Source organism: Formica exsecta, unplaced genomic scaffold (assembly GCF_003651465.1).
Source record: "Formica exsecta isolate Colony F162 unplaced genomic scaffold, ASM365146v1 scaffold69, whole genome shotgun sequence".
Classification (NCBI taxonomy): Eukaryota; Metazoa; Arthropoda; class Insecta; order Hymenoptera; family Formicidae; genus Formica; species Formica exsecta.
The window spans coordinates 358,127-378,965 of record NW_021853455.1 but is presented as its reverse complement, the minus strand read 5'-3'; the positions used below and the strand labels follow the sequence as shown (position 1 = coordinate 378,965).

Here is a 20,839-nt window from a genome sequence, read left to right as displayed (position 1 = left end):
TATATATATTAGCGACGCGGATGCTATTATGCACCTTAAAAAAAAAAAAAGAAAAGGAGAATAAAGTATTATTAGATTGTATTATAGACAGTTTTGCTATATAGATCGCGTAGAGAGAATTGAGTAACACGAGAAAAAAGTATCATGTAGAAAGTAATGAACAATTTCGATCACGTTTTGTAGAAAATGTTATAAATCGATCTCACTGCACCTATTTCGTATTTTCACATTTCATGGATATAGCTTTATTGAAATATACAAAATTATTTGCTGTAGAAAAGAAAGCAATTTCTATATTGCAAAAATAAAATTACAACTAACACAAAGTACAACATGGTCAATATTTGTTCATAGTTAATTGATTTTACTGATTAATAAATAGTGATAGTACACAATTTCTATATTGTTAGGGAATTGTGCCATCTTTTAATGCTATTTTTTTTATTGTGAACCATTCTATATGAATTTTACTATATACTTGCTATACATTTTTTGAATATATCTTTACAACATTTTTAATAGCAATTTTCTGAAATAAATCTATTTAATGCGACCAATTTGGATTAAAAAAGTATGCAAAAATTTTCAAGGGATTTAAATGCCTTATTCTTACTATATGATTAAATTTTCTCTTATATCAACATCAAGATCTTTTTCCTAGTAGCAATATTTTATTGGATTGATAAATGTGTATATAAATAATTTTATATTAAACAGAGATGAATAATTTTAAATGCAGATGAGACGATTTATTTGTACAGGAAATTGAAATAAGAAGATTTCATAGTCAATTATGTAAATAAAGAGAATTATTTAAATATAGTTTATAGTAAAAAATACATACATAATGAAATTAATGATAAAAAAAATGAATTTGTGACATTGGTTATCAAAATAAAAACAAATATAATTATTGTTTCCGTTAGTTTTTCGAAAAATGCATGTTAGAATTTTTTATAAAAAAATTAGATAATATATAAATAATTGTGTTTTACAGTCAATGAGATAAATAATACAGAGAAAAAAATTAAAAGCTTTTGTCGAATAAAAGGATTAAGTTATAAAAAAATTCATAAGTGCGGTACAAGATCATTTTGATATAATTTAAATATGTAATACAAGAGAACCGAGTAGAGATCAAATTCATGTATTTATAATCGCGTTTGTATTAATGTTTTAATTTTAGATGCTTCAATAACTGTTACGAACTCTACAGCAAACATACAGTATTAAATCGAGTATATGCTTATGAAACACTACGAAATACGTTCCCCTTTGTGTGTACGTAAAAATCATTATATAAGAAGATTAGGCACAGAGAATAAAGATTGTGAAAAGCTTATATTTATTATAGATAAGTTGTAATATGACTTTATATTGTCCACTGATGTAAATAATTATTGAAAATAATTATCTCATTCCGATGTTTTCTGGTTCCCATATGGAAATGTTTCGGAAAAGCATCAATCATTATAGTGACCCTAAGCTCGTATTTTTAGCGAATGTTCTTTTTGACTGTGAACAATAGTCTGTGATATAATCTTGCAGAATGCAGACAGGTCGAACTCACGAGCAGAGTTTAAGAAATGTATACATTCTGAAAAATATTTAGCAATGCTTTAGGATAAGAATGAAACTAAACTGTTTCTTCGATTCTTAAAAGATTTTAATTTTGATTTAATTAATAAAAACTTGTTTTACCTTGATAGTACTAATTAAAAAAATACTTATTTTAGAAAAACTTTACATTTTCTTATTTTGAATTTTATATAATTATTTAAGTTAAAACGATTATTGCAATGTATGATCCCACGAAAATTTATCGAATCTGTGTGATGTGTTATCGCACATTTAGCTATAATATTACGAATGACCTGCAAAAAATAGGTGAATGGATACTCGTGCTCTATGAAAACTCAAATCGCTAATTATCGAAATAGACAATTTAAAAAAAAAAAAGTATTTTATTTTTGTTTTTATAAAAGCAAAATAATTTTTTAAATCTTTCTTCCTTTTATATATAGATAAAGATTAAAATATATGTGTACATAAATATCAAAATTAATTTTTAATTCACCTATTCCTTGCAAAATAAAAGCGCGATTTAGGAAAGTCGTGTGTGGAGCTTGTAGAGACTCATCGATATGCCTTACACATATTCTGCTATTATGTTTCCAGGAAATTATAATAAGAAAATTTACGCATACACCAGACAACAAATATTGACAGCACTTGTAGAATAAATATCAATAAAATACATTTGGCTTGTGTGAGTGTAATTAAATTCTATTCAAATTTCTCAAGTACATCAATCTTTTGTAAATCCTATACGCAGAGGATAAACTCTTTTGGCAAATGCTAAGATAAACTCTAAGATAGAGAGAGAGAGTGTTTCTTCAAAATAATAAAATTTTTCGTTTTACTTGCAACATGCAATTAACTTTAATGTGAATATTAAAAATCACTTATTTCAACTTTATCAATGAAATTTATAGAATAAAGCAACTATATTTCGCGCAAAATTGCTTGACTCGGAAGATAAGAATTGGACGCGTTCAGCAGAGAAAACCGCTCAGTAGCAATCGAACGTGATTGGCTCTTACTTTTAGAACCAACAAATCAACGTCGAGTGTTGGGAAGACAATAACTGAGCGCTTTCTCTGCCGAACGCGCCCATTGTGTTTGCCACCTAGTAGTAAAATTGGGAATTTATAACAGATTTTATGCAAATGAGCAGTGCAAAGTAAAAACCTAAAAACAGAGCAGGTAGCATGCGTGAAGAAGTACAAATATGTGGATTTAAACTCACCTGTACAATAAATTGTTGATATGACAAAATGGATGGTACACGTGGTGTAGTATGTTTATGGGGAGGTCTCAAAAGTCATCCACAATGCCCTCATGGTAATCGTCATACCTGTACAAATATATATATTGAAATTAATTTTTATATTAAAAAATTATATTTTTTTTCAAGAAAATTAATCTTTTATAGGGCCAACATTACTATTTGGTACATATGTTGGTGAGGAATTAAAGAAATTTTATGCATGCTCTGCTTGTCGTGATAGAAAATTATGTAGATTCTATCTAGAGTATGGGCAAGAACTATCCAAATCTCGCAAAAATGTATGGGAGCAGGAAAAGAAAAAACTCACTCAGCATTATCCTCATCAAAAATTGTATATTCGTTTCAACGAAATCAAAGCACAATCCGTGACACAGAGATGTTACTGCCATGATTGTGAGAGATTAATTTTTAGTTCTGAAAAAGATAAGCATATCGATCATGATATTACAAAGAATTTGACAGATCATCAATTGCATCATCCGACGAAGCTTCTAAAACCTCTAGATAATGCAAAGAAAGAAGCACAATATTTATTTTCTAAGAAATCAACAGAGGACATAACAAAGATGCTTTTAAAGCTTGGAGCTACGCAGATTCTTTGTATTGGAACACCAAGAATACATGAATATATAACTGAACATTATATAGACAAAATGTCTTCTCTCCTCTTAGACTTTGATGGAAGATTTGTAAGTATAAAAAATAGAGATTATAAATTTGTTTAATAAATAAATGTAATAATATTAATAAATAAATTTTAATGGATATATGATTTTCATACACAATTCTAGCATAACTTTTTTGGACCATTGGATTATTGTTGGTACAATCTTTTCAATCATCACTTTTTTAACAAAGATGCTGTTAACGTGTTCAAAGATTTTATCACTCAAAATGAAGGAAAGAATACTTATTTAATATGTGATCCCCCATTTGGGGGTCGTGTAGAACCCATATCTTACACAATAAAAACGATATTTGACCTGCACAAAAAATTAAATAACAATAATGTTTCTTTGAACATTATGTTTATGTTTCCATATTTTATGGAAAATATAATGAGAGAAAAGAGCAATCCACCATCAATAGCTGGCGGCTTGAAAGATTTGATAATGTCTGATTATAAAGTGGATTATGATAATCATCCTTTGTTTGTGTCAGGTAAACAAGGTAGAAAACATGGTTCCCCAGTAAGAATCTTTACAAATATATCATTAAAGTTACTAGAGCTTCCTATGTCTGATGGATACAAATTTTGCAAAGATTGTGAAAAGTGGGTGTCTAGTGAAAACAAGCATTGCAAGAGATGCAAGGAATGTACTTCCAAAGATGGTCGTACATATAAGCATTGTAAAATATGTAAACGATGTGTAAAGCCTACTTGGGAGCATTGCAAAACATGTAACAGATGTATGTTAGAGAAACATACATGTGGCCAAATTCCAAATATTGTAGGAAAATGTTTTAAATGCAATGAATTAGGTACATGTCACGTGTCAATATAATTTTAATATTTCTAATTATTGTTCCTGCTAATACTTTATTGTATTATTTATAGGTCATACTGGAAAAGAATGTCTCAATTTACTTTCTACTGATTGTGAGAATATACCTGAGATAGATATAAAGAAAGGTAAAGGAGTTGAGAAACGCAAAGCAGAAAGTGAATTGATGAAATCTTCAGTTAAAAAGCATAAAATCAAATATTCAAAAGAGATTGTTAAACAAAATGTTCTCATTGGTAGAAAAGAAGTCTTAAAATTAAAACAGAATAAAAAGAAACTCTCAAGAATAAAAAATGACAATGAATAAGATAAATAAACTAATGTAAATTTGTATTGATTTTGTATTATGCATAATAAATATTAAATAATTTCTTTTCAGTATTTTTTATTCAAATCTTTTCCGATCAAGAAAAATTATGGCTTTCGCAATAATAAATGGCTTCTTATTAAATATAATTTATTATTTTTGCACATAGTTAGAATGTTCATAATGTTTAAAATACTATGAGTGAAAATATTATGAATGAAAATATCCATATATAAATACTTAACGAAAAGTTTAAGTACAAAGATTCAAAAATATGAATAACTGAATTTCTCACAAGCACGAATTCTATGTAAAAAATCTAATAAAAATTTATAAAAAAATTTAATTTATTAAAAAAATATAATTTAAAAATAAAATTATATAAATTTTTTAATCTATTTATATATATTTCAGGATAACTTTAGCTATAATTGGCAACTTATTATTTCTAATTGTAAGTGGATTAATATTTTATATCAATCTTTATTCTGTATAAATATAATTTCTTATAAGTATGTATGTATTTATAATAGAATTGTACTAACAATAACAATTGTACTAAGAATTGTACTAACATAAAAAAACTCTATTTTGATTAAATTGATATTTAATCAAAATTACATATATAAATCTCGTTTAAAAAGCAACAAAAAATTTCTTTAAAATTCTTCGAAATTTGCAGCGCCAAGTAAAAAATCTCTCATAAAGAAATATAAAATATAAATTTCTAGCATTTTTTTACATAGCACTACATAATACTTATATCAAATCAATGATATTGTGGAATTTCTGTCAAAAACTTGATAGATTCGATCACCGTGTGTATTGGCCGGTTACCCGATCCAAGAATAATATCGACGGATCTTTGACTCTCGAAATTCCAGCCATAATTTACTAATTATGGCTATAATTACTAATTAAAAAGCCATATTACTAATTTCACAATTTAATCCGGATATAAGACGCTGTTGCGAATAATCGCGTATATATTTACTACGATTATCTTTTTGATAGTTTTACCTGTGCAAATATATTACCAGAAGCTTCGCTTCTTGCAGTACCGTACAGTACGATGTCCTGCGATAAAAGAGGCGGAGGAGTTGCGATGCAACAAGTTAGCGTCGCGTTTTTATCCCGCGGAATACGAACAATGTTAGATTATAAATGAATAACATATTCAAATAAAATTCTTGAAGAAATTATCAATGACACTTTGGTGACGTTGCAAATTCTTTATAGATTATTTTGAATATTGATTATTTATAATTAATGCGTTTTCTTGTGTGTGATAAGGAATATCCGTATGATATTAGGAACTATTTTGTTATCGCGGATATTGCAAATTTTGTCACATTGGCGGAGTTTACTCATAGACATATATAAAAAAATATATATATATAATATATTACTCATAGCATATTAAAAATATATTTTCCTTCCTTGAAAAAATGTACAATATATTATATGTACAATGTCAATACTGAGTTTATTTTTATATTTCTATTCTATATAAGTTTATATACCGAGCGTGTATCGAAGGTTTGAATTTCAACCAATCGGTTCGAAGAGTCGAAGGAATCGCATGAAATTTGCCGAAAGCCAGCAAAAGCCAGCTCCTGTTTTTCGAACAATCGGGCGCGAGGATTCAAAATCGTTCCAAGTCTTTATGCAAATGAACATGATACGGGGCATCGAGAATTAATATTTTTCCTTGAAAATCGGATAAAAATGGGCATTCGACGCGATCGCGCGCATTCGAATTGTAACGAGATCTTTGATTTTTACCAACCGACCTCAGCAGCTCGTGTCAGGATACTCAGGGTTTGAAGGATGGCCTTTCCCTTGTCGCGGTTACCGTTGACGTTTCTGGCGCGAGACAGCTCGAAACTGTCACGGTTCGCGACGATCGTACTCGCCGAGCGATATAAAGCAAGAATCCGGGTGTTCCATTCGCATCAGCATCAGGGTCGAAGGGTAAACGACAGCAAATCGAGAGAGTTCTTAACCTGTACCGCGCTCATCTCGGCGGTAGGTCTCGGCTATGTTTTGTATAATTGGAAAGATGATATATGGCGGAGAATTGAAAATCTGGCCGTCCCTAATTGTCCCGTCATTCATGCCGTTTCATTGCCGCCGTCCAATGGTAATCAGAACAGGGATAGGTACAATTTTATAGCGGACGTAGTGGAGATATCCGCGCCATCCGTAGTTTATATTGAGATCAAGGACAATAGGAGGTAAATATGAACACAGATTACATATTATGAGAAACAATATATATATCTATGATAAACAGATATTAATTGCTTTTCCTTTCTCTTGAATTAGGATAGACTTCTTTACTGGGAAACCAGCTACCACCAGTAATGGATCAGGATTTATCGTTAGTCAAGATGGTTTAATATTAACAAATGCTCATGTTGTAGTAAATAAGCCCAATACAACAGTGAAGGTAAATGTGAGTCCTTTGGGAACCCCACTATTCTTTTTAAACATCCTGTAAATATGTTACAAGTAATATCAAATAATTATTCATGCCTTATATACAAATATTTTAAATCTTATGTCTGAATCTATTTTTAATTTAATTATTATTATTTGATAAAATTTCTATTATTGATTATAGCTGTTGATTTCTTATATCTGTTTCAAATTATTTCGTGTCTCTTATTTTCTTACATAGGTGCGGCTTTATGACGGTAGTACATATACTGGAGTAATAGAAGATGTTGACTTGCAAAGTGATCTTGCTACTGTGCGAATAAAAAAGGTATATCTAATGAATATATAAATTTTATTGGATACATCTTTTATATCGATTTATTATAATATATATATATATATGTGTGTGCTTTTATACGTTATTGCAATTGTTAATTTATATATCGTTTGATTGCATAGACCAATCTGCCTGTAATGAAGCTTGGTTGCTCAGCCAATATCAGACCAGGAGAATTTGTAGTGGCTATTGGTTCTCCATTAGCTCTTAGCAACACTATAACAAGTGGAGTAGTAAGCAGTGTAAATAGACAAAGTCAAGAACTTGGTTTGCATAATCCACATATGGGATATATTCAGACAGATGCAGCAATTACTGTTAGTTCCAAACAATTGTTTATTTTATTATAAATATTAGATATTATCTCTTATCATTAACAAAATCAAATTTTTTTCTAGTTTGGAAATTCAGGTGGACCGTTAGTGAATTTAAATGGGGAAGCAATAGGGATAAATGCAATGAAAGTGACATCTGGAATTTCATTTGCCATACCTATAGACTATGCAAAAGAATTCTTGAAAAAAGTGGAATTACGTAAGAAAGATAAAGGTAATGCAAAGTATTTTTTTACTCCATCACAATGTAATGTAAGGAAGATATCAGAGATTATTCTTGTAGGTGTAACATTTCAAGAAGGACCTAGGAGAAGATATATGGGCATCACAATGCAAACTCTAATGCCAGACACCTTACTTGAGATGCAACAATATAATGAGTACATGCATGTTAGGCACGGAGTCCTTGTGTGGAAAGTAATGCTTGGATCTCCAGCTCATAAGTAAGTAACAAAGTATTCCTTTTTTTTATCATCATAAATTTTGTAATCATATGAGAATTTATTAACTTGAAAAGTTAATTTTTCAAGTTTCATTTTTCGCGAGTTTTTTTTTTTTAAATATATTAAATAATAATATGAAGTGATAAATTACTAAAATTGTTTTTTATAAACTGAGAATCAGAATAGATAGCAAAATAGATAATAAATAGTAGATAAGCAAACTGCAAAAATAGATAATAAGACAATATTCAAGTAAATTTATCAAAACTATAAATTAAAACATTTAATTACAATGATACTTAATATTGAAAAAATTGCACCAATATATTGTAACATGAAGCATACGTAAAAATATATTAATGCCGAAAAATTTAAATATTATCTTATTATTGCAGTGCTGGATTACAGCCTGGAGATGTAGTGACTCATGCTAATGGCGACCCTGTGGTGGATTCGACTAATATTTATAAGGTTTTAGAACAACCAGGATCGATAAAATTGCAAGTTATAAGAAAAGGAAAAATTTTATATATAACCGTCGAACCCGAAGATATATAGCTGATTGAGGTATATAATATATAAATTTATCTATTTCGCGTGTCTTATTTCTTTGAAAGTATACTATATATATGTGTATGTATATAATATTTATATACAAACGTAAATGTATACAAGATGTCCGGTAATAACCGTATCACCTCGCGTGTGCAGGGTAAAGCAGGTGAAACTGAAGAAAAAAGTTCTTTACCATTTTGCGACTTTTGTTTAATTATTGAAAAGAATTTTTATTTAATTATTGAGAAATTAATTTAAAAAGATTGACCAATTCCTGCGAGTATAAGCGCACAAAGTTTTGGAGGGCGTTCTATAAATGACAATGATTATATACGAGCGGTACATAACGCTGGATTCTCGCATCCTAGCAATCATATATCAATGGGCTGTTTCTTTTCACTGCGCACTTATACTCGCGCGAATTGGCCGATCTTTTTAAATTAATTTCTCAATTATTACGAAAATCGCAAAATGGTAATGGATTTTTTGCCTCAATTTAACTAACCCGCTTTACCTGCACATGAGAGTGATACGGTTATTACCGGACACCCTGTATAAATATATATACATACATATATACATGTGTGTATGTGTATGCGAGGGTTAGTAACGCCACAAATCAATGGTGTCCAAAGTTTAATGTAGCCCAAGGCGCGTTACACGCGGCAGCGTGTAATTAACCCTTAACCGTGAGCCGACAATGACTTTATAACATCCTGAGTGTACATCCGGTAGTGCTAACCCACCTATCCCGACGTCACCGGAGCAGAGTAATTACAGTCGGACAAATAAGAGTTTCTTGCGTCGATCATTCTGCTCATGATCTATTTCGCGATCGGCTTGCAGATAAATACAAATGCCGATTGACCATAAGGGTTTAGTGGCGAGCAATTTCCACCATTTTGGCGATATTCCGATAGTGATCGATCGAAACAAGCCTTACGGGTAATTTCAAACGTTCTATTGGAAATGTCGACCGTACGATCTACCACTGAGTCGCGTCATTTCGTAAACATACTCATGGAACGGAACATATCGGCAACATCGGGATGTTCGCGCTTCTATCGACCGGTCCATTATCGTTCTGATCTCGAGCGTCGACAGGGTCTCGGGTCAGGAGAGATAATTGGCGATGTCCGCGACGCCCCAGCTAGAATCGGTAAGTACGATCGATCGTTAAAATGCGATAGAAAGTTTGCTCCGTGGAGTGTAAATTTTTAATCAGGCAGAAAAAGCGGGACATTGCCAGTCCCGCTTTCACTTGCCACATGAAAACGCAGAGAGTTACGGAAAAAGTTGTACTCCATTAGTTAGATGGAAAACTTGTGAGTTTTAACTTCGTCCATTTCTGAGTTCGAAATTATATACATACCTAATCATCTAGAAATATCATACTTTTTATTACAGTTACCGGCACTACAAACAAATCTGAATAGATTGACGGTTTTTTAATTATAATTCGGAGTTAAATGGTCATATTAAACTGTAAGGATATAAAAATAGATAAGAAATTTTATTTTTCATTTAATTTCAATTAATTTCAATTTTACAATGGACTTATATATATTAGTGCCTTCAGTATGCATCGAGTGTTGTTTAGTTATAAGAATCACGTTTATCGTTTAGCGCACTTTACAACTGGTGAACCGGTTCATCAGTCACACCAAATCGAGCCTCCAGTATACACGCCTTTTGGTTGTACAATCGTTTTAATTTAAATATACACGATAAAGGGCCACTTAGCGACTTATGAAATTTATCAAGCGAAAGAGCATTTATTTATCTGCTTTATCTGGTATTTTTCGATCACTGCGAAGAGCGATGTTACGTCGCGTGGATAGTTTTGCGTCGAGTCCTTGCTGCGATATGTATATGTATGCGAATATAACTCGTGCATAGGTGCGTAATGCGTGTGTGTTACATGAGTGCGTATGTACACGGGTGTGGCTCATTCGTGGCTCGACTGCATTATGTTTGTTGTTTACGACGTAAAGCGACCTGCGCAAATATGTGACCGGATCTCGCGGCAGACGATGCGGTGAAGTTGCGTGGGTGGTGGTCCTTCACGTACGGGGCTTCCATCAGCGGCGATTTTTCCGCAGGAAGAGGGGGATAGGGGAGAGAGGATTTTACTGTCCGCGGACGCGTGCATCTTGTTGGAATTCTAAAGCATCGTTCCGTCGAGATATAACTCCAAACGTTCGCGTCGATCCGCCAGGATCTATAAAAGGAGGAGGAAGAAGTGATGTTGGCGGCGGCTTGATGATTTCTCTTCGCTATTCTCGCGCATGCGAGAGATATCATTGATATCCGATGCTGCGTGCGATAAACGATAAATTATCAATGGTAACTTTGCCGCAATGGCAGGATGGCAAGGTAGAAATATAATAGTTGACATTGAGATGATAAAATGCTCGATGAATTTGGTCATTAAGGTATTCCTTGTCAAAACTTGAAATAATCTTTTATTGATAAAATTAACGGGCCATATATACAAGACGTTGATTTTTGTACCATTAAAAAAACAGAATCAATTTAGGCTTCAGAGAGATGCGGGTAGGTAACTAAATTCCTAAACTCCTTTTCGAATTATAGTTTACATAACTAATTTGGAATAACTTGCAAAAGAGTTATCTTTGTTGTGACTTGAAGTTTGCGAAGAAAATGGCATTGAAAGAAAATCGGTAGAAAAAATTAATTCTGTGTTTTTGATGAGGAATATTCTTTCAACGAAATACGCGCGTATGCATCTTTTTTATAGAATTTTAAATAAATCAATATAATTATATATAAAATAAAAAAATCATAATTATATATACAAATTAAATTTATCTTTCTGATAACACCTCGATATCTCGACAAATATATGTAATTACATCGCACGATATCGTCAACATAATTTTGCAATCATAAGACGATAAGTTCTTGTATATTGTTGCGATAGAAAAAGATAGAAGAGAGAGAGATAGAGAAAAAGAAAAAGCGCCGGTCGGTGCATTACTTTGAAGTCACATCGAGCCGCGAAGGGTTAAGGAAATAAGAGGTGCCTTGACCTACGATACGCGAGGAGAGCAGCGTGAGCGAGCTCGAGTAATCGAATGTTTCTGCCGACCGTGTTCACGATCCGACCATTATCGTCTCTCGTATTCCGTTCCCTCTCCCGTCGGCTTCCTTGCGCGATCTCTTCTGCCTTTATCCTCTCGTCGCATTTTTCTTGTCATCACCGCGCTCTTCGTCTTCCCGGCCTTCGGCGCTCACATCGACATGCGGGAGCCTATTCTCTGATTATCCACGCTTTCGTAGCTATTCTCGCCTATGAGCGCACCGATGACGTCCCTCTCCCACGTGTTGTTGCTGCTGCTGCTGCTGCTGATGCTGATGCCGCTGGTAGCACATAATGGTGGAGAAGCAAATAGACGACGGATCTTGCGAACACGAGATCACGCGTCGTGTCACCGCGAGTGCGGACGAGATATCCCGAGATATTGCGCCCACGTTCCAGCCGACAGTCTCCTCGCGACCGCGGCGCGGACGATGACCGGAAGCGAGCAGAACCATCTGAAAGGTCACGGCCCGTTGTTACCTCGCGCTGGTGGACTCGCTCGAAAAGGCGTGTCCTGGTCGTCGGATTTGTCCGCGAAACGGTACCCTACTATGGGAAGAATGAGGAAGCGCGGGATTCTTAGAAATTGGCAATAAATGTATCCCCCGTGAGAATCCTAAAGGTTACATCCTGGTTGTTCGGGTTGTTAGATTCTCGGTTAAATCGGTACTGATCGTGCTCTCCTTAAAGGAATTTGAGATTAAAAATTGACTAAATTGGCACGTGTATGCGCATGGAATACAGGCGTGAATTAAAGGCTATTGCACGTGCTGTTTAAAATTCATAATAACACGGGGGTAACTGACCGCATCGTATTATGGAAGTTATATTTCCTGCTTATCGTAACGTTTCTATTTATATCGCGTTTGTGCACTAGTGTGGCATAATAAAAAACCCTCTCGAGTATACCATGCCGAGATCGAACTCGATATTCTGTGGATGCTATTATCCGCCTACGTTTTCTTATGTTCCGACTTTTCATTGTGATACCACCAATGAGATCAGAAGATTGAGATATTTCCTCAAAATTCGAAATTACATGTTAGATTTGCGAGAAATAATTCTTGTCAAAACGATTTTCTTTAAAGAGAGACTGAATATGAAAACAGAAAATTAACGTGATTAAATTATAAAAGATTCTTTTTTCTAATTTGGATATTTTAGCATTTTCGAAATCTTAAAAGTGATATTTGCCAAATTTTTACTGAATATTTTTCTCTTTTTATGCGATTTTCAAGACTGATGAGTTGTTGATAAAAAGTAAAGAATGTTTATTAAATTAAAAATTTTGATGTCTGCCGAAAAGTTTTTATCTTCCATGATATTATGGAGATCGCGTACTACTACTATAATATTTTATCGTATATATTGATTTATATGTATATATTAGATTTTTAAATATATTAGATTAATTTAATATTTTTACATATATATATATTAGATTTAAGAGTTTAATTAACACTTTTCCCGGAAATTAATTATTTACATTATTAAATACATATTTCAATCTAATGATATCAATGTATCTGATAAAAATGTCGATGATGTCACAATTAATTATGCTCAATTATTACTCATAATAAGCATTGTAATTCGCATATATCTCACGTAACCTATCATGATGCGATTTATCGATCGCATTTAAAATTCCGTGCCCGTGTTGCTTTCAGAGAAACCGGATATGCAAATATTCGCGCGATCTCGAGTTTACGCATCGCGCGGTGAACAGGTTGATCCTCCGCGCCAACCCTTTATGTCATTATAATACTCGTTAGAGGTATGCTCGCGAGTCCGGGTCATCGCAATTGCCAGCACCGCCAAGGACGAGGGTCGTGTGATGTTATTGTGCCAGGGAAAGGATTCCTGAACGTCTGCGGTCTGCGGCCCGGGAAAAATGGGATAAAAAAGTCACGCGACAGGCGAACAATTTCGCTCTGAACCTGAACACGAGCTTGTCGCGGCCCTGATCAAGGCCAATCGAATTACTCGCGAGAAAAAAACTCTCAGCAATTGTCTCGCGATCGTTAGATTGACGATCTTACTTTTTATGCTTATAAATTATAAATTGTAATTATATCGAGGAATCAATGATCACATTTTAGAAGAAAATTATCTATAATTAGACATTAAAAATTTTTTTCACACATTTTTCTTTACTTATTTGGTATTTGCACAAGTTGATCTACATCTTTTTAATAAAAATCTTGTGATTAATTAATATCAGAAACATTTATGTATGCGTGTTAGTTTACATAACTAATTTGGAATAACTTGCAAAAGAGTTATCTTTGTTGTGACTTGAAGTTTGCGAAGAAAATGGCATTGAAAGAAAATCGGTAGAAAAAATTAATTCTGTGTTTTTGATGAGGAATATTCTTTCAACGAAATACGCGCGTATGCATCTTTTTTATAGAATTTTAAATAAATCAATATAATTATATATAAAATAAAAAAATCATAATTATATATACAAATTAAATTTATCTTTCTGATAACACCTCGATATCTCGACAAATATATGTAATTACATCGCACGATATCGTCAACATAATTTTGCAATCATAAGACGATAAGTTCTTGTATATTGTTGCGATAGAAAAAGATAGAAGAGAGAGAGATAGAGAAAAAGAAAAAGCGCCGGTCGGTGCATTACTTTGAAGTCACATCGAGCCGCGAAGGGTTAAGGAAATAAGAGGTGCCTTGACCTACGATACGCGAGGAGAGCAGCGTGAGCGAGCTCGAGTAATCGAATGTTTCTGCCGACCGTGTTCACGATCCGACCATTATCGTCTCTCGTATTCCGTTCCCTCTCCCGTCGGCTTCCTTGCGCGATCTCTTCTGCCTTTATCCTCTCGTCGCATTTTTCTTGTCATCACCGCGCTCTTCGTCTTCCCGGCCTTCGGCGCTCACATCGACATGCGGGAGCCTATTCTCTGATTATCCACGCTTTCGTAGCTATTCTCGCCTATGAGCGCACCGATGACGTCCCTCTCCCACGTGTTGTTGCTGCTGCTGCTGCTGCTGATGCTGATGCCGCTGGTAGCACATAATGGTGGAGAAGCAAATAGACGACGGATCTTGCGAACACGAGATCACGCGTCGTGTCACCGCGAGTGCGGACGAGATATCCCGAGATATTGCGCCCACGTTCCAGCCGACAGTCTCCTCGCGACCGCGGCGCGGACGATGACCGGAAGCGAGCAGAACCATCTGAAAGGTCACGGCCCGTTGTTACCTCGCGCTGGTGGACTCGCTCGAAAAGGCGTGTCCTGGTCGTCGGATTTGTCCGCGAAACGGTACCCTACTATGGGAAGAATGAGGAAGCGCGGGATTCTTAGAAATTGGCAATAAATGTATCCCCCGTGAGAATCCTAAAGGTTACATCCTGGTTGTTCGGGTTGTTAGATTCTCGGTTAAATCGGTACTGATCGTGCTCTCCTTAAAGGAATTTGAGATTAAAAATTGACTAAATTGGCACGTGTATGCGCATGGAATACAGGCGTGAATTAAAGGCTATTGCACGTGCTGTTTAAAATTCATAATAACACGGGGGTAACTGACCGCATCGTATTATGGAAGTTATATTTCCTGCTTATCGTAACGTTTCTATTTATATCGCGTTTGTGCACTAGTGTGGCATAATAAAAAACCCTCTCGAGTATACCATGCCGAGATCGAACTCGATATTCTGTGGATGCTATTATCCGCCTACGTTTTCTTATGTTCCGACTTTTCATTGTGATACCACCAATGAGATCAGAAGATTGAGATATTTCCTCAAAATTCGAAATTACATGTTAGATTTGCGAGAAATAATTCTTGTCAAAACGATTTTCTTTAAAGAGAGACTGAATATGAAAACAGAAAATTAACGTGATTAAATTATAAACATTTATGTATGCGTGTATGCCTTATTAATTAACTATATATAAAATTTAAAAAGAATTATATTATATAAAATTTATAACATACAGAATTAAATATATATATAAAATTATATAAATAAAATGCAGCTAAAACTTTAGTTGTTATATATACATATGTACATAATAATTTGCGATAGCATTAGAAAGGCAAAAACCAGTTTTTTTACCGTTATAAATACGTAATTTGTTAAATACGCGGTACTTCTCATGTCGTAGAAGTAGAAGAAGCATTAAGAAAAGGAGGTTAGATTTTAGTTTCCTCTTCCTGGCGCATCTTCAAGAAAATTAAAGACATGTTACTTGAGCCTGTTAGCAAACTTATGATATGAATGAATTTTGAAACCAAAGTTTAGTAATATGCGCTTTATTAAACGCGCACATTAAACTTAAAGAACAAGCTTCAATTCATATAAAACAAGTACGCGTATTTATAAAAGGTAAAAATGAGATGACGTTACACCGCGGGCGAGAGCGGATGGCCTTGATGTCGTCCAACCATCGCAGCAATTTTTTATTCTATAATGATAACGTTATATACTAATAATATGAATGTCAATTTACTCGTCCGTAAAATAATGAAACCACTTTTCAAAAGATCTTAGCAAAAGTATCCCCCAGGCGATACAAACTTTTAAGAAAAAAATGTCGCAGTCTTTTGAACCATTTTTCTCTTTCAGATCTTTACATCGTTTTAATTATTATGAGCTAAAGAATTTATCGTAACCGGAACAAGAGTCTTGCCCAGGAATCTCATTAAAATGCATTACAGTGTTGCAAATTAAATGATCCGAGGTCGAATGCAGCCTCTGGTGCACGAAGCCAAAGAAAAGGGTTCGTGTTACGACCGAAGAAATTCTACGCGATTGGGATCATTGAACGACCTCGAGTAAATCGAATGTTTTCCCAAGCTCTCGCCTCGTCCAACTCCCGATCTTACGTTAATTACGATAATTAGTCTATCGAGAATTTGTCGCGAAGAATTAAACGCTTACTATTCATTGTTAACAGATTGGTCTTATTAAGGCCAAATATAAATTATTGGCTTTTTTAGTTGATTACGAAAAGTTTTTTTTAGAAACAAATAATAGTGAAAGAATGTGCATAAATTGTGATAAATAAATAGATTAAAATACAAAAATGTAATGAATGTAATGAAAATAAAAATTATATTTGTTCAGCTGGTCTAATAGTAGATATACGAAACTATAGAATTTTGTATTGCATCCATTGTATTTTATTTCTTATTAGGATTTTGGCTGAATTAGGCCAATAGATTTTATTAAAAAGAATCTAAATTAGTTTTAGAATTTAATATTAACTGTTTTAGGGGAGAGTTAGCTTTTTAAAAATTTAAATAAATTTTTAATAATAGTAATTATATTTAACGATGTTTGATTTTTTTAGAAATGTGAGAATGCAAATTTATATTAATGTATATATAATATATATTCCGCGAAGAAAAACAAGCATTTGGTACAGTACTTTTCTCGTCTTTACGAGAAAACGAAACGAAGGAAATGGCGATGGCACGGTAGATGACGAGGTGTTCGCGGGGACCCGCGAATCGACCGATGTAATCCGGGACGACGTATCCCGTCTCGATGGCGAGCGGATCCGCCTCGTCCTTCGACATTTCCTCAGGTTCCTGGTTCAAAGACATCTCGCGCAGCTCGCGGCGCATATATAAGTCAAAACCAGATTGCGAGCAAGGTGCATAGCCTGGACAGTCCTTCAGGCAGTAAGGAGGTCGGCAGAGGCACATCAAGCACTATGCAGGCACTGGTAAGCGCAATCTATTTCAGCTCATTCTTTAAATAAGTCTTCTTACGTTCTTTACTCAATTTTCTCATTTCAAGGAATACATTTTGTCTTTCTTGGTTTCTACTTCTTTAGTTCCTGAAAAGTGAAACGCAGATAATTAATTATGACGAACGATGTTTCATATACATTGTGTGGACTAAAAAAATTAATTTCTTTCGCGAATTAAATTTTATTTAATGGAATTTCATTAAATGGAATTTAATTAGTTATAGAAACTAATTCTTTTTGTTGATTGGTATTAATTAATTAATTATTCGATTAATATTTAAATTCTTGTATATCAATATTCTCATGTGCGCACGAAAGTCTCATATGTAAAGTCACGACGTATTAGAAAATTATTTTTTTAACTACTATGTGCGATATTAGAAGCGAAGCGAGGTCTTTATTACAGTTGTTAAATAGTGGGAAGTGCACGTCCGCGAGAGTGATATATACGAGTGGGCCTTACAATTTATTTGCAAGGGTTGTGTTTGCGCGACGCCTGCCGGGTTACTTGCTTTTTGTCGAGATATAAAAGCGTTGAAAAATGTACGCGCGCACGTGTAAAATCCACGATTCGCAAGAGTGCGATCACTGTGCGCGTTTTATGGCGGCCAAGCCTTCTTGCTAAATGGCACTCTTATCCAACACCGTATAGAACTCCCCTCCGTTTTTCGCTACACAAATTTTTTCTAGTCAGCTTTGCTCGTACCAGCGTGTGCTACAACTATTTTACGGCTGTTTATTTAACGTTTATAGTGATTTAAATCATTGGGTACTATCAACATCACACTATAACGCTTTCGAAGAATTCGATTTTAAAGTTGCTTATTTAAATATGAACACAGACACCAAGCATTTTGTTTTTCAAGCGTGTAAACTAATATACGCAGTGGTCGTGATTTCTGAAATTTTTCATTATTAATTTGAACAAAAATTTTTATCCAGTGCCGATGTTTTAATATTTTATTCAATTACTATTTAAGTGATATATGAGATATTTGTTAATGCAACATGTTAGTGTTTTTTTTATATAATAGGAGAGATTTAGTCATTACTTTTCATCAGTTATTTTTGTATTGTATTTGCTTCTTCATTGCTCTCGATCTCTTTTTAAATTTGCCAACAAATTGCAGCTAGAAATTTACAGACAGAAAAATTTGTTCTCGCTCGATTGTACTCGTCCATATATGTAAGACGCGTTGCATGGACTGGTTTAAAATAAAAATGTAGATTGGAGTCGTTGACTTTTTTTCGATACTACTTGACGCATAAAGGGCCGACCGCGCACTTTTCTCCGTTGGTGTCTGTCGTCACTTCTTCAGGCCTTATTGGATCGTAAAGAGAGGCTGGATCTCCCGAGAGGCTCATGCAAGTATATAAGCCCACCCCCCTCTCGTCCCACACGTGTTGCCCCTGCGTTACCCGATATCGGGTGTAAAATTCGTCGAACATTTCGCTGGCTGTCCCCTGTGAGAAGCGTCTGCTCTCATCTCTCATCCGAGGAGATACTCTAAAATGCCCGATGCATTCTCGCGCCTCTTGAAAAGGCGAATCCGAAAATGCACGACTAGATAGTCGCGCAAATAAATCTAATATCGCGACGATCGCATTCGAGATGAACGTCCCGAGGACGAGCGCATTCGCGATTCGCATTGTTCTCGCGTGCTCTCCGGATAAAGCGCATCCGACCAAACTTTCTGCCATGCGGAGCGTACAAACGTGCGTATAACGAATATCGCACCGTACGCGTATTGTTGTCTCTCCCGCCGCAGCCCGATATCTATTAACGGAATATCGCTCGCGGGAATTGCAGCCGAGATATCGTTCTTTAATCCCGTGATGATCGTAAGGATGTCGGAATCTCTTATCGGCGAATGCGATAAACTTGTCGATACAGACGGAGCAAGTGAAAAAAATATCGCTTTACAATTTTATTCGGAAAAAAACTGCATTTTTTCTGAAGAATTTAAATTCTGATTTCACTGTAAAAAAATGACTGAAACTTCAGACAAAATGTCTGCAGTTTTTTTGCAGACACACCGTCTGAATTTTCAGACAGAATACTGTCTGAATTTTTGGACACACTTCAATTTTCAAACACTCTTTTGAACTTTCAGAAAAACGACTCTGATGATTAAGACAGATTGTCTAAAGTTTCTTTTAGACACCCAGATCTGAAAATTTAAACAAAAATGTGTCTGAATTTTTAGAGAATTTTTCACAGTGTAGATTAAACTAGGAAACAGTATATATTTATAAACGATTATGCATACTTTGTTTATTTCAACATTGGCAGTTTTCGCGTATTTGCAGCGAGAATAAGAATCTCATTCTTCTCTCGCAGATTCCAATTTTCGCGATCCTCGGTGTGGCGACAAGCGCGCAGCTGACCCTGCTGCCCTACGCTTATCTGGCGAATCCGCTTCCGGTGTATCATCAGTCGCAGGACACGCGCGTCGGAGTGCACGCATACAGTTACGCCGGCGGCCCGTCCGCCAAGGAGGAAGTCCGGGGTCTCGACGGGGTCACGCGTGGCTCCTACAGCTACATAGATGCACATGGTATCCTACAATCCGTCTTCTACGTTGCCGATGAGGGCGGCTTCCGCGTCGCGGCGACCAATCTGCCGCTTGGGACCGGTGAGCAGGTCCTGTTAGCCAGCAACGTCCTGCAGGAAGACGCGAAGGTCACTGCCGCGGAGGAGGTGGAGCGCACGACGAGCCGCAGAAAACGCAGTCTCGAGGCATCGACCGATAATCAAGATCGGACAGAGAATCCAAGTTCCCAAGAAGATCGGGACTCGGCAAACGCCTCACCGAAGAGTTCCCAGGAGCTTCCAGCGCAGGAGGAAAAGACCGAGGCGGGTCGGACCAATCGCGGCACTACGGCATCCGTCGTCGCGCCTGTTTACGAACTCTCGGACACGATTTTAGTCCCGAGATTGATCGGCACGGCAACTTCTTCTCAGAGCCGCGTTGATGTTCACAATAACGTTCGTCTGAAGGCCGTTCAACCCGTCGAGACGATCGGAGTCCTGTCGGCACCCTCTTACGAGACGGTGATCCTTCCAAGTCAAGTGCCTCTGGCGATCTCCCATCAGAGCCGACTCCAGGTGCATGACGATCTCCGTGTCGAGAGACCGGAGAAGCTCGTTAAAGACGCGACTCAACCAGAGACATCGGCGGTGGCCGCGATCGATCTCGGACCGCTTCCGGTCCTGTCCGCTCTT

At 35.3% G+C, this 20,839-nt stretch overlaps 3 protein-coding genes across 9 annotated transcripts in view; all 3 read left to right on the top strand.

Moving 5' to 3' along the window:
* The first annotated feature begins 2,655 nt into the window (after positions 1 to 2,655).
* Positions 2,656 to 4,732, top strand: LOC115243099 (rRNA N6-adenosine-methyltransferase ZCCHC4). Its single transcript, XM_029819784.1, has 4 exons — positions 2,656 to 2,904; positions 2,996 to 3,540; positions 3,643 to 4,333; positions 4,410 to 4,732. The coding sequence occupies exons 1-4, from the start codon at positions 2,838 to 2,840 to the stop codon at positions 4,661 to 4,663; spliced, it is 1,557 nt and encodes a 518-aa protein (XP_029675644.1). The 5' UTR covers positions 2,656 to 2,837; the 3' UTR covers positions 4,664 to 4,732.
* Positions 4,733 to 6,277: 1,545 nt separating this feature from the next.
* LOC115243091 (serine protease HTRA2, mitochondrial) lies at positions 6,278 to 16,917 on the top strand. Of its 7 annotated transcripts, none has more exons than XM_029819776.1 (8): positions 6,278 to 6,900; positions 6,992 to 7,121; positions 7,347 to 7,433; positions 7,565 to 7,759; positions 7,841 to 7,991; positions 8,061 to 8,220; positions 8,616 to 8,787; positions 16,482 to 16,914. In XM_029819776.1, the coding sequence occupies exons 1-7, from the start codon at positions 6,494 to 6,496 to the stop codon at positions 8,776 to 8,778; spliced, it is 1,293 nt and encodes a 430-aa protein (XP_029675636.1). In that variant the 5' UTR covers positions 6,278 to 6,493; the 3' UTR covers positions 8,779 to 8,787; positions 16,482 to 16,914. The 7 variants fall into 7 exon arrangements, with proteins under 7 accessions (XP_029675636.1, XP_029675637.1, XP_029675634.1 ...); XM_029819777.1 differs by lacking the exon at positions 16,482 to 16,914 and adding an exon at positions 10,402 to 11,257 and having other exon boundaries at positions 6,992 to 7,115; XM_029819774.1 differs by lacking the exon at positions 16,482 to 16,914 and adding an exon at positions 10,402 to 11,257.
* A 431-nt stretch (positions 16,918 to 17,348) lies between these two features.
* The window catches only part of LOC115243090, a 5,622-nt gene continuing 2,131 nt past the window's right edge, over positions 17,349 to 20,839 (top strand). Inside the window, 3 exon segments of the mRNA XM_029819770.1 lie at positions 17,349 to 17,507; positions 17,509 to 17,586; positions 19,955 to 20,835. Of these exon segments, the coding sequence (XP_029675630.1) occupies positions 17,406 to 17,507; positions 17,509 to 17,586; positions 19,955 to 20,835 (1,061 nt within the window). The 5' untranslated portion in view covers positions 17,349 to 17,405.